General features: G+C 33.1%; 1 protein-coding gene across 2 annotated transcripts; it reads left to right on the top strand.

Moving 5' to 3' along the window:
* The first annotated feature begins 511 nt into the window (after nucleotides 1-511).
* Nucleotides 512-6,616, top strand: LOC101212221 (peptidyl-prolyl cis-trans isomerase CYP59). Of its 2 annotated transcripts, XM_011660734.2 has the most exons (14): nucleotides 512-848; nucleotides 1,153-1,257; nucleotides 1,472-1,589; nucleotides 1,718-1,768; nucleotides 2,482-2,573; nucleotides 2,897-2,996; nucleotides 3,699-3,821; nucleotides 3,919-3,996; nucleotides 4,084-4,130; nucleotides 4,205-4,260; nucleotides 4,955-4,995; nucleotides 5,118-5,223; nucleotides 5,378-5,492; nucleotides 5,569-6,616. In XM_011660734.2, the coding sequence occupies exons 1-14, from the start codon at nucleotides 751-753 to the stop codon at nucleotides 6,242-6,244; spliced, it is 1,806 nt and encodes a 601-aa protein (XP_011659036.1). In that variant the 5' UTR covers nucleotides 512-750; the 3' UTR covers nucleotides 6,245-6,616. The 2 variants fall into 2 exon arrangements, with proteins under 2 accessions (XP_011659036.1, XP_031744958.1); XM_031889098.1 differs by lacking the exon at nucleotides 512-848 and having other exon boundaries at nucleotides 1,491-1,589.
* The last annotated feature ends 7,130 nt before the right edge of the window (nucleotides 6,617-13,746 follow it).

The raw sequence follows: 13,746 nt of genomic DNA on the forward strand, positions 1-13,746 counted from the left end.
ATCACGTGTTTCGCTTCCTTTAAATCAAGTATAGGCATTCAGTCGAGAGAGAATCATATGATCAAATTGTAGTGATAAAACCACATCGCATCAAATCAACAAAAATATGACATCAACACTAAATTCAAATCCACGAATTAAATTTCTTCGGAAATCTCGTGCGAACAACGTCTAATTGTTATTTAATATTGATTATGTTATCTAATTTCTATTGTATATTTATTTGTTATCTAATCATTGTCTTTTAATTTTTGTTTAATTACTATTTGAGATTTATCATGTATATTTATTCGTTTCCTTTTAACTTCAACACCGAATGCCAAATGAAATGATGTTTGCTGACTGGACAAAATAAAAAGTGGATTCATTATGGCTAGCCCAAATCAAAACTAAACGAAGGGCTCAGAGACTGAAATATTGGCCCAATAGTCCAAATCTTTGGGCTTAGGGCATAAAACTGATCAAGCCTCTAAAACGTGGCTTGGATTTATTGGTTTCGGGTGATCCTTATTGTACATCTCCCCGTATGTGATCTGCTTGGGAATCCGGCCTTCTCTCCCCCATCGATCCATTTCGATCTCAGTCGCTCGTGCTTGCCGGTCACCCTGTACTGCCGCCCGTCTCTATCACTTTCTCTTTTTTCTCCCATAGCTCCATATGCAAGGGAAGCCCACCTAGTTTTTGGTTTGAGCTTTGTACCGGAACCATCAACCGTAATTTGCGGAGAAAGATAGACAGAAACCGGAAGCCATGTCCGTACTGATTGTAACCAGTCTTGGGGACATTGTGATCGACCTACACACCGATATCTGCCCCTTGACTTCCAAGAATTTCTTGAAGCTCTGCAAGTCAGTCAGTTTTTTCATTTGCTTTGTTCTATCCGTTACCTTTTCAACCTGGATACTGTTCAGATTATTCGTTCCGTTTGTTCTGCTTATTCTATCTTTTCTCCGCCTTCATCATTGAATAGAAATAGTTTTTTCTTTTTGTTTTTTTTATTTCTATTTACTCAACTGAAGTGTTCATTTTCGTATTATAAGATGTACTTAGTTACCCTGGCCAACTAGTTTACTTGATGATATGAAGAATTCAACTTGATAGTTTCCATGTTGTCTTTCTTATCCTGTATTGTTTTCACCTGGATTGTTGCAGAATTAAGTATTACAATGGGTGTCTGTTTCATACAATACAGAAGGACTTTACTGCTCAGACTGGTGACCCCACTGGCACGGGGACTGGTGGCGACTCAATCTATAAGTGAGTGCTTTCTAATCACAAGATACGCTGAATTTGAATTTTATTTTGAAGCTTATCTTGTTTAGTTTTTTATTGCATTGCTTGTTGGCTGCGTTAGATTTGCAATGATCAACTTTGAACCTGAAGGCATCTTATGCTTATCATGTCATGTTGTATTTCTTTCATGTTTTTTGACCGTATCACATAATCTTCCTTCTTGATCTTTAAACTTTAGATTTCTCTATGGGGACCAGGCTCGATTTTTCAGCGATGAAATTCGTCTTGATTTAAAGCATTCCAAGACCGGCACTGTTGCAATGGCCAGTGCTGGGGAAAATCTTAATGCTTCTCAGGTACTATTGATATGTGACTCTGTTTCCCCTATTATTAAGTTTTGTCTATACTCGGTTTTCTGAATTGACTTGCTTACACACACTACATTAACAATTAAGATGACGTTCATGTACTTTTTTGTTTTCAGTTTTATTTTACGTTGCGTGATGATCTTGAGTACCTTGATGGCAAGCACACTGTAAGTCTCCTGTCATACTAACCTATGCTCTCTCCCTGTGGATGTGATTTTCAGCTCTCTCATATCTTATAAGCCTCCTTAGTATCCAAGATACAAACCATAAAAAAAGGAAGACAGTGTTCAACATTTTGTTAAAAAAAAGGAAGTAATGATGGACAGTTTCTTGGATAACATGTTTAATTGTTTCATACTGTGATTTCTGCTAGTCCTTATCTTCGTGACAGTCTAATTGTCCTGCACAATGCATTCTTTGACCTTATGGAAGGGTGGATGGTTAAGGGGATATAGGGTGTCGTAGTAAGAGCTTATTTTTCAGAATGTGCCTTTTGAAGGCCAAAGGGTAAAATGCCATTTAAGCTACTTAAGTGGGAGGTTTACTATATAAGGAATAGAAGATTTTCCCTAGATTCTTAAAGGATCTTTGTATCTTTGGTATTAATCTTGTTATAAACAGTTTCATAGTTTTTATAAAAAGAAAAACAGTTTCATAGTTACTTTCATTCTTATGTTCGTGATAGCTTATTTTGGTAAAATTTAAGTTTTGTAATTAATTATATGAACTTATTGATTTCAATTTCAATTTAGTGAGTTAGGTTTCTTCAATTAAGTACTGGTTTGTCGTAATTTGGTAATCGACCAAGCTAATTTCATTTATTGTGATGGTAAAAGTAGCTGTTGCTTTTATGTTACTTAAGAATTCTCCAAAATTGCAGGTCTTTGGAGAGGTTGCTGAGGGACTAGACACCTTGACTAGGATTAATGAAGCTTATGCAGATGAGAAGGGCAGGCCATACAAAAATATTCGGTATGTGTCAGAAAACAAATATTTCCTCCAATGTCTGAGAAATACAAAAAAGGATTTACTTGGTGTCTAAAGGAAAAAAATAGAAAACCAAAAATTACCCTCATGGCATGTACCATTGAAGGATCAAAATTTCGGATGGAATTTGAAAGTGTACACCAATTGGAGATCAAATTTTAATATTATTCCATGAATTGGGATTCTCTTTTGCCAGTTTAGTTTAATGACAGTTTGTGTCTTGTATTTCCCATAGTGATTGCAAATTTATTGTTATATTTTTCTCTTAAATATTTTGTTTCCTAATAAAATTGTGTCAATTTGATCAGAATCAAACATACTTATATCCTGGATGATCCATTTGATGATCCGCCCCAGTTAGCTGAGCTCATTCCAGATTCTTCTCCTGATGGGAAACCAAAAGATGAGGTAGGAACTATTTGTTGTTATCTAAATTCTAGTGGAGGTCTAATGACACTGAGATTCTAGTGTTTGACTTAGCCGATCTCTAAGTTTTCAAGTTTATTTAGATAAGTAATTTATTTTCCTTCCCATAAAACGTCAATTATTCTTTTAATGTTTCAAATCCTATCTGAATTATGGGATCTTGAGAGTTGTTCTTATGGGACATATATATTTTGGGTTAAATTGACAACTTTAATTATGTGAAAATTTGGGAGAATTGTTTTTCTAGAGCAGGTTTTTGTAAGGCTTCTCCCCTGCTCTAAATTGTTACTGAAAGGAAACTCTGCCCTAAAGCAATACATCCCTTCTCACTCTCAAGGACTTTGATACTCAAAAAACATGAAAATGATCTTTTTTTTTTTTTACACACGCTCACACACACAAACCATTTCATTAATTTGTTGAAATGTATACAAAAATCCTATTGAGAGTAATTAAAAAAAACTTCCACCAAGTAATCAGAATAGACAAGTTGTACTTGCAAAGGGAGGCGCTAGTTTACCCCAGACAAAGCTAAAATAGACTCAATAAAGGTTGAAGAATTCTGTTTTTTTTCTAGAAAGATGTTACATTCTGTATTTTTATCGGGTTACTGAGTTTAAACCTAAAGAGCTTTCCTTTGTAAGTAGGCCCTAATTCGTGAAGTATTCCATCTGTTGTGTGAAGGTTGTTGATGAGGTGCGACTAGAAGATGATTGGGTGCCACTGGATGAGCAATTAGGTGCAGAAGAACTTGAGGAGGTTTTTCGAGCAAAGGAAGCTCACTCCAGAGCTGTCGTGCTTGAAACTGTAAGCTTCATTTCACCTCTAGTTCGGAATTTAAGCCTCATCCTTAACATTTATCTACTTAGTTTTACACCCTTTATGTCTAACTTTTTCTGTACAGATTGGAGATATTCCTGATGCTGAGATAAAGCCTCCTGATAATGTGTTATTTGTTTGTAAACTGAATCCAGTCACAGAAGTGTGTTTGTACTTCTCTCATTGATTTAACAGTGATTTATATGTAAATAGATTTAACTTTTAAATATATGAATGATTGAGAATGCAGGATGAGGACTTGCATACAATCTTCTCTCGTTTTGGCACTGTATTATCGTAAGTTGTCAATAAGTATCAATAAGCTTTTTGATCTTTACATCATGTGTTTTTAATAAATCATATGGTTTCAGGGCTGAAGTCATCCGTGATTACAAGACTGGAGATAGTTTATGCTATGCCTTCATAGGTGGGTTGAAATTTATGCTTTTCTTATAATCACGGATAACCTAATATTTTTATAGTTCTTTTTTTATAATTTAAGATCCATTAGAATAGATCACAAAGGGATGGAAAAATAAAATAAGATTGGGGCCTCATAAAAAAGGTTAGCTATTGTTTTTGGGAATTGCACCTGTCCTCCAGCTAAAGCTTGCATGGAGTTGTGCTTTTAAATCTTAAAACTGACAGACGTTGGAAATGTTATGATGCTGGAGTTGTAGATATGATGTTGGAAATGTTAATAAACTGATCTGATGTTCGTTTACTTGCAAGTTTTTTATTGTATTCTTTTTATAAGAAACTTATAATATGATGATCAAAGAGGCATGTGGGGAAGAGTTTTTAATTGATTTTTCTTTGAGTGTTTTATGATGTAGGTTTATTGATGCATTATTGTGGTTGTTGATCATGTTCATTATCATTATTGAGACCAAATTGTTCCATTTCTTTTGGTCTTTTTAGCATGTTTTCCATTCATTGACAATAAAATGCCCAACTTGTCTAAGATATTTATGTTTATGCCCATAATTCTTAATCTATCTTAGTTTGCTCTAATTACCATAGTCTATGTAGAGCAGGCTGTAGAAACTTTATTTGCCGTGTTTTGGTGTTTAATTCTTAATCCTAAATTAATTTTTGCTAATTCAATCTATCATGGACAGAGTTTGAGACCAAAGAGGCATGTGAACAAGCATATTTTAAGGTCTGTTGGAAAGAAAGACGTGTTCCCCATTGCCCTACCCATTATCAAAATGTTGTGATTTTTTATCTTATTCTTATAGATTATCTGATCTTGGATTCTCTTTATTTGTTCGTTTATGGAAGATGGACAATGCTCTGATTGATGATAGAAGGATACATGTGGATTTCAGTCAAAGTGTTGCAAAACTTTGGTCCCAATACCGACGAAAAGATTACACAACAGATAAAGGTGAGACATTACAATATTCATTATTCAATGAAGTAACTGGTTGGTTTCTGTTAGAGTAAATATTGTTTTTAAATCTGTTGTGTGGTTTGATATTTATCTTAGTTTTTTCTTTTTCTTTTCTTTGTATTTCTAACCATATGATTTATGGGCGTAGGTGGAGGTTGCTTTAAATGTGGCGCTCTTGACCATATGGCTAGGGATTGCACCGGTGGTTCTACAAAGTTCATCTTGAAGGATGATAATGTACAGCATGGTGGAGATGAATCAAGGTTTGTGAAGTTGCAATCAGTTCCCCCCCCCCCCCCCCCCCCCCCCTCTCTCATGACGCCTGAATTGTTGTTGTAGGTATGACTTTGTTTTCGATGAGGACAATGGAAATAACAATCGGAAAGAAAGGAGACGTCGGGATCATGATCATGATAGGCATGTTGAGAGGCCAAATGCTAGAAAGCCAAGCCCCGCTGGGCGTGAGCGATATGGAGAAAAGAAGGGTGCAAGTGATAGGAATGAATCAAATGACAGAAATAGATTCAGAGAGAGAGAGATGCATCGAGAAAATAAGGACAGACAATCCCGTGGAGACAGAGATGATTTTGAAGATCGAAGGGACCATGAAAGACAAAGAAAGAGACAGAATGACAGAGATGCCCACAAGAAAAAGGAATTGGATTATAGAAAAAGATCTTCAAATGATCATGACGCCTATGGCGACCGGGATTATGAGGCCAATAGAAACAGAAGTGGAAGGGAATATAGTGACAGGTCAGAGAAGAGGAAGGATGGGGAGTTTTATGGCAGAAGGCATGCAGATAAGAGTAGCCATGAAGAGAAAAGGCATGATATTCGAGAATATAGGAAGGATGAACGAGGTTACGGAAAAAGAAGTTTTGACAGTGAAAAAGCTGAGATGAAAGATGGGCCGCATTATAAAAAAAGATATACAGATGATGATGGTTACAAGGACAGGAGAGAAGAGCGAGAACCCAGAAGACGAAGCAGGGAAGAGTACACGGAAAGGTAAGGAATGAGGTTGTTGCAGATGACAATTAAACTATCTCCTGTAGATAGAATGCCGCAAGGGCTGAAGGCTCGTCATGATGATTGCCTATGGTAAAACGCTTCTTGAAAATTCAAAAGGAAACAAAAGAAAAAAGGTCTAAACACAAATTTTCCGCGTTTCAACCTTTGTAAGTAAGTCGCTTTTGCAAAAGCATTATTTAGTAATGATACCTGACCATTAGTTCGTAATCGTATCTTTCACTTTTTTTAATGTATTCTTAAGTAATGATATATGACAGTTCCTTTTTGTATGATCTTGTTGATTCATTTGAAGTTGGAACCAAAGAGTGCTATTGCTATGATCAAAGACAAAATTGATTCAAATTTTTAATGAGATTGATGCCCTTGAATCCTTGATTATTAAAAGCGAGGAAGTCTCACAGTAAGTGGGATGTAAAATGAAGGACCAAGTTAACTTACAATTAAGACATAAAGGAGATGCAGGTGGTGGTGTAGGGAGAAGCTATAAAACGCACTAAATTAGTAGACAATGAGTTGTAGAAGTTCCAAACCATAACGTCACATCTGGAGGGGCCATTAGAAAAACACAACCATAAACATTCAGGCTAGACCTACAATTCATAGTTAGGCAATTTCGAACAAATATTAAATATGTGAAAAAGGTTAAGTAGGATATTTTTTGGGGCATTAAAGAGTGTTGGGATCGTCAAATTTTAAAAAGAAGAGTGAGAACAAATGAGCATGAAAAATATACCAATTTCCCGTTAGTTGAAAAGCAACTTTAAAAGATTGAAACCCATGGCACCATCTACTCCACCTTGGTGACCTCTAGCATGGAACTCCATTTGTTTTGTTATTATTTATCTTCTAAGTAAGAAGGTATTTGTTGGCTTAATTTTAATTCTATTGAACTATATTGAAGCAATGTTACTTAGGTGTAGAGATGTCCACGGAGCGAGGTGAGGACAGGGAGTTGCATCTTGTCCTCGTCCTCTATCCCATTTCCCATCCCCACAAAATTTTGTGCAGGGATCGGGTTTCTAAAATATAATTCCCCACGATTGATCTTGCTTTATTTTATTTCCACCAACAAGTATATATATTGGGATGAAATTTATGTAGGACCTTGTTCTATCAAACCCGTTCGAATGTACTCCGTAAATGGAAGTTTTCTTTACACTTCTGTATCATCTTAAATGAAAAATATCATAAGATTAACTCTCTAAATGGATGTCATTTCTTGGTTTATTTTTCAAGTATAGGGTTTATGTCATTGTCTAAGATTTAATTTCACACAACTTGCTAGCTACTTTGATGAATGGTTGAATTATCACATCCAAGTTGGTGAATTGAGCTTTCTCCCCTCGACTATCTCATAGAGTGCATTAAATGCATCCTCTCTCCATTTTAAAATTGAAAATGCCTATTGTGGTACTAAAACAATAACCCTAACCTACATTTTGATATAATAACACAATCACAAACAAAAACTTAATCTGACCGACATTCAAGTTATATACTAATAATCTCGAATTTGTGCCATATGCCAATTGTGATACTAAAACAATAATAACAATAATATATATAATACCAATTAACAAAACAAATGACCTTGCTATTTTTGCTTGATTATTAGAATCCATGAGTACACAGTAAATAAATTTAAGTCATCCAAATCACAATATACCATTTGAAGAGAAGAAAACATAAAAGAGAAGAACCAGTGTAGTATTTGTGATGTATGAACCTTTTTGTCTTTATTTCCTTTGTATACTAAAAAAAAATTGGCAGTAGAGATCTTATCTTCTTGTGATGATGTATTATGAAGGAAACTATATGATTCTCTCGCTCATTCATTGTTTTGCTATAAAAAGAATAACTAACATAATGTGAGGCCTATAATTAATTGGAATGAGTACGTACCTATTCTTATCATATTATGGTGAATATTAGCCAATTTTTATCATATATTAGGAAATTACTTGAACCAAAAAGTTTTGTATTAATTAAGTTAGGTTGATTAATTAGTTGTGATTAAACCATCACAAAATGAAATGCTATTATTTCATATATAGACGTACAGAGAATTCTAATTCCACACAATAAAGTCAAACAAATAGTTAGATTTGGTGAATGAAAAATTAATTCCCCAGCTACTTTATGTTATCGTAAAAGCATAGAGTAGAAAATAACATAAATCAAATAACCAAACCACATAAATGATCATTACATTACTGGGGATATATCCATAAAAGAAATTTAAAGAAAGAAAAAGAAAAAGAAGAGAAGATATTATGTGTATGAAAGTTGGCCAAAATACACACATGGACGACAAGTCTCCAACACAAGAGTTAAGATATAATATATAAACTAAGAAAAGTATATATATGTGTATGAAGAAGTGAGAGTGGTCTCTCATTTAACACCAAATTTCACCAACAACCAACTGCTTCCTACATTCAGCTGTCAACAAAAAATAATAACTCCACACCCAATTAATTTAATAATTCCTCTCTCTTTACTTTTTGGCTTTGCCTTTGCCATATTAAGTGTATATATAATATGATAACATATTCATATTGTTTGTGTGGCAACTTTTAATATTACCGTCTGGTCCGTCTCTTTCTTCTTCATTCTTCATTCTTCTTCTTATTTAACAAAGTCACAAAGGAACGAAAGAAAGAAGAGGGAATTATCTTTAGGCAATGCAATTGCTGTCATTGGCTGCATATTACATATTTTTCAATGCTTCAAAGGTTGTTTATTTGGTTTTTTTGGTTGTTCTTGTAATTATTAATCTCACCATATTTGCCCAAAATATGAGAGATTTTATTATTTGCAAGGATGACCTTCTAAACTCTCTATTCTTCCACTTCGAACTTTCTCCCACTCATCAATCTCTTCACCACTACAACTTTTCTGCTTGTTACCTTCAATTCTTGTAAACCTCTTCTTTTTCTCTCTACTTTCATGTATATGAGTAATGTAAAGTTTTCTTTTCTTTTCTCTATTGTTTTTCTTAATTAATATATGGATAGTTACAAGTTTGTTTTTTACAAATTAAATTAGTGTAAACACCTATATCAATGTTGAAGTGAGTTTAATTTAGTGATGATTGATACATAAAAGTTGATGGTTTGATAATCTTCCATTTCATAATTATTATTTTTTTAAAAAAAAAGTCTAAACAAGTATATTACAGTTTTCACACTTACTGATAGCTAGAAAAATGTCCAACTATATCAACATCAATAATAATGTCCAAAAGTAAGCAAAGACTAAACTGAATAACCACGAACTTTTATAAAAACCTTAATATCATATATCTTTTAGAAAGAGTAATTAATATATGTTTATATATACACAAATTGTAGAATAAAACAAGAGATTAGTGCATTGACATGAGTCAGCTTATAAATTAAGGATATACTCACAGTATGCAAATATAGTAACACCATCTTTCAAATTCAAAGATGATAAAGTAGCAACCAACTTAAGTTTGTCAAGCAAGTGTGTGAAACAACTAGGTGACCGTGCGTTAAGGTGACGGTGCATTCATGAAGATATTAGCAAATTGTTCGATTATTGTGGAGACAGATCTTAAGATGTGAGTGTTGCCCTAGAGATTGATGACAAATGAAGTGAATCATTTTCAATATGTTTGGTACTTTTCCATGAAATACATCATCATGAGCGATATAAAATAGCACTAAGATTTTCACAAATGAAGTAAGTCGATGATTGTTGAGGAACAATCAGAACCATAAGGAACCATCGAAGCCAAACTCAAAGTCAAATCAACAAGAGCACGATATTCAAATTCAGTACTAGAACATAAAACAACGTTAGTTTAACTTCGTTTCTTATAACACTAAGGATGCATGATTGGGAAGATAAAAGTGAATCTCCCAAGTAGAAGCAATAGTCTATGGTGGAGCATCCATTAGTAGGATCACCCGCCTTAATCAGCGTCTGAGCAGCCAGATAACATTACGGATGATTACGAAAAAAGATGAAGTCCATGACCAAGAGTTTCCCTTGAGTACATATGGTAGAATGGGAAGAAACAAATATAAAATGTATAGATTGAAGGGATGGAAATCTTTACGTAGAGGAAGAAAAAATAGAGACAAAAACTGAACTTTTAATTGGAATTTGGAAATTCTCGTACATTGCCAAAATTTAGAAAGAATTGATTTCAAAATTCTACGGTAAAGCACGCTTTTCGAAACTAAAATCATGGATAATGAAACTTACTTTCGTTGACATCTTTAAATCTACCGATCGTGTTATTGGGAGTCATAAATTATATTCTTCAAAATATAGACCCACTGAAAAACAAAACTTTCGTATGAAAAATTCACTCCATCCACCGCTAAAGATAGTAAAGATATTATTTTCTTAAAATATGGATGCAAATTTAGCAAAATAATTGAGTATATTACAATATTTTAAAAAAATTGCAAATATAACAAAATTTGTCAAGTTCTATCAATGATAGAAGTCTATCACTGATAGACCATGTTATAAATATTGGTTTATCATCGTTAGATCATACAAATCTATCAACGATACAAGTCTATCAGCAATAATATTACTATATTTGTAGTTTTTTTAAATGTTGTTATATCTTTAAATTATTCATCAAATAGTCATCAATTATAATTACTCTGTTCTTAACTACTAAATGTGGGACTTGAACAACGGGTTTCATTTTCCCATTGAATTGAGAGAGATTCAATTTAGAAGTTTGGGCCCAATCCCAAATCCATTTGCTTGTTGGATTTGAGTTTGGATTCATATCGTGGTGTTGGATTTGGGCAATGTGCTTGGACTTGGGCTTATTATCTTCTTTGGCCTAATTCTTCTATCCAAGCCTAAATTGGGTTAAATATGATAAAAACTTAATTACTAAAATTCAATCAAATTATAATTATCACAATTTTTTTGTAGCGATAATGGCGACCAAATTTAATTGCCAAAATTTCTTGTTTGATTGTTTGATTTGATTTATTAAATTTGAATTAGTTATATAAATAAAATAGGAACTTTGAGTTTAGAAGTGATTAGAAGTGAAAGTTCATTTTGTTGAGTAAGATTGTGGAATAATTGGAATAGTTGCAAATTTGACAATTAAATTTAAAATAATTAAGTATATAGCAATATTTTAAAAAGATTACAAATATAGCAAAATTTGTCAAATTCTATCAATGATAGAGTCTACCATGTTGTAAAAATTTGTATATCACCGATAGATCATACGAGTCTATCAGTGATAGTGTTGCTATATTTGCAATTTTTTTAAATGTTGTTATATCCTTAATTATTATTCCTCAAATGGTCATCAATTACAATTACCCGAAATGGATAATAATTATGGTAGCCTAAGTTGGATTATGAATAAGAAATGTGATTATTAAGTGTTGCTTCCAATTGATTGGGCTAATCCCATTAATTGTAGTGAAGAGTGAGTGTCAATCTTTTTTGCAATTGAATTGCATGAAAGTCTATTTAAGTAAGCTTTCTGGGTGAATTTGATTCTCTTTAATGTCTCCTAATACTTCATCTCTTCTATGACTCATGGGATCCGAAGAATAGCCAAGAAGACGTTGATTGTGTTCACGATCCATATGAAAAAAGAAAAAAAAAATTATGGCTTGAGTAAATGTCGTTGCACATCACACCACCTTGATTTTTTATGCGATCTCTTCATTAAACTTACTGAAAGAATTGATAAATTAAACTGGTCATTTAATTTAACAAATCACTTAAACTCTAGTGCTGTGAGAAGGTTAAGGTGTAAATGGATATTGCAAAGGAAGACAAGACTAAGAGCCTAGGGATAGAAGACTCACCTTACTTTAAGAAATAAGAGACACGATAGGGTAAAAAAGAAAACTAAGCTTTAATTAATCTAACTAAGATACAACCATAGATGAGAACATTAGGTTAGAGCCTAATTAGAATTTCTTAAAGGAATTTGATACGAGTCTAAATAAGTGTAGTTTTTTCTGCCATGCATACTTATAGTTCTGTCATGCATACTTATAGTTCTGGTGTGATTGTTGACTCTTGTTTGATTAATATTGTTTACTGTTTTTAATTTAAATTATGTTAATTCAAAGCACGATTTTTCTCAATTACCTTACGATCTCATTTAGTCACATTTTTTAATAAATTAAATTGTTGTTAGTAATGTGGTTAGATACGTGGGTATATAAGATACTCTAGGTACTTGAGATTATATAACTTCTTCAACAATTGAGATTATAACTTCTTCAATGCTTGTACTTAGCCCTAGTTTACCTATATTTTTACTACTCACACACATTGGATCAATGAAGTAGTGACAACTAGGTAGTGCACCCGACATTGCAAGCAAAAAACCCTATTTTCGAGCAAAGTTGTGCAGAGCAGAGTGTAGCTACGCTTCGAAGACATCCCATGTGCTCACGTCTCGAAGTGCGTACGATGCTTTGATATTTATATAAATACATTTTCGTTCGATTTAGGTTAAAATTAATGTTCTATCCCAATTGCTTTTTGTAAGTTTTCTCTCTACTTCTCTCCTATTTTTGGTACTTTGATGTATGAAAGTGCATCCCCTGATGTGTCAATTATGGACTAAGCTAACTATTTCTTGGTTGGGTTTTATGATTTCTCTTTAGTTGGATGTACTTGTGAGATTTTCAATCGAACGTCGATGTGTTAGTGCTTGATTCAATTATGTTTTTAATAGATTACGATCATATTATCAAACACTTGAAAATTTTATAATTATTAATGCTTTTGATCGATATTTGATACATGACACACAATCTTATATCGACGACTAGAAAGCCAGAGATTAAGTTAGCTAGCAAACTATACTGCACTAACCAATCTAGGGTTGAGTTGATTGGATGTTTAATCACTATTTTTCTTTGTTAAATATTTAGCCTAATGCATGTTTTCCTGGATCTTAATGCAGATTTAAGACAATTTGTATTTGCATGTTTTTGATAATTCTAATTGAACTAGTTAATTAGGACAAACTAATTGGTGTTTCCAATTTTTCTTAGTTAGGGGTAAGAAAATACTTAAATTAGATATTGAGAATTCAATGAATGAGTACATTCAACAGAGAAAATTTTAGAACAATCCAACTTAGGATTCATTTATGTATCAACTCTTTTTGCTTAGTTATTTTAGGCCCTTCTTTTTCTTGTCATCAAAACAATATCTAAAATTTTCACATCGATTATCTTTAGGCTCTAAATTGTTTAACTGATAAATTCACTTGTTGTTTGTGTCTAAGCTGATCTTGTCAATAAGACTAGTTTGTAGGGGCGGATATGATTTAATTATTTGATCCGGATTTTGTTCAAAATGGGCATGATCATCCTCCTTCAGGAAAACCTTGTTCAACAATGTCATTGGCTGTGGTTCTAAAGGCTTTGCTAATTATTGATCAATTTGGTATGCGTTTGTATACAAATTATATGATTTTGTGATCTTCTTATA

Source organism: Cucumis sativus, chromosome 7 (assembly GCF_000004075.3).
Source record: "Cucumis sativus cultivar 9930 chromosome 7, Cucumber_9930_V3, whole genome shotgun sequence".
In the NCBI taxonomy this organism is placed as follows: domain Eukaryota; kingdom Viridiplantae; phylum Streptophyta; class Magnoliopsida; order Cucurbitales; family Cucurbitaceae; genus Cucumis; species Cucumis sativus.

Excerpts from the sequence above, each read along its gene's own strand:
- LOC101212221 (XM_011660734.2), top strand. The coding sequence starts at position 751 with ATGTCCGTACTGATTGTAACCAGTCTTGGGGACATTGTGATCGACCTA. Across the intron at positions 2,997-3,698 it reads ATGGGAAACCAAAAGATGAG|GTTGTTGATGAGGTGCGACT; the intron begins GTAGGAACTATT and ends TGTTGTGTGAAG. Across the intron at positions 4,131-4,204 it reads CGTTTTGGCACTGTATTATC|GGCTGAAGTCATCCGTGATT; the intron begins GTAAGTTGTCAA and ends ATATGGTTTCAG.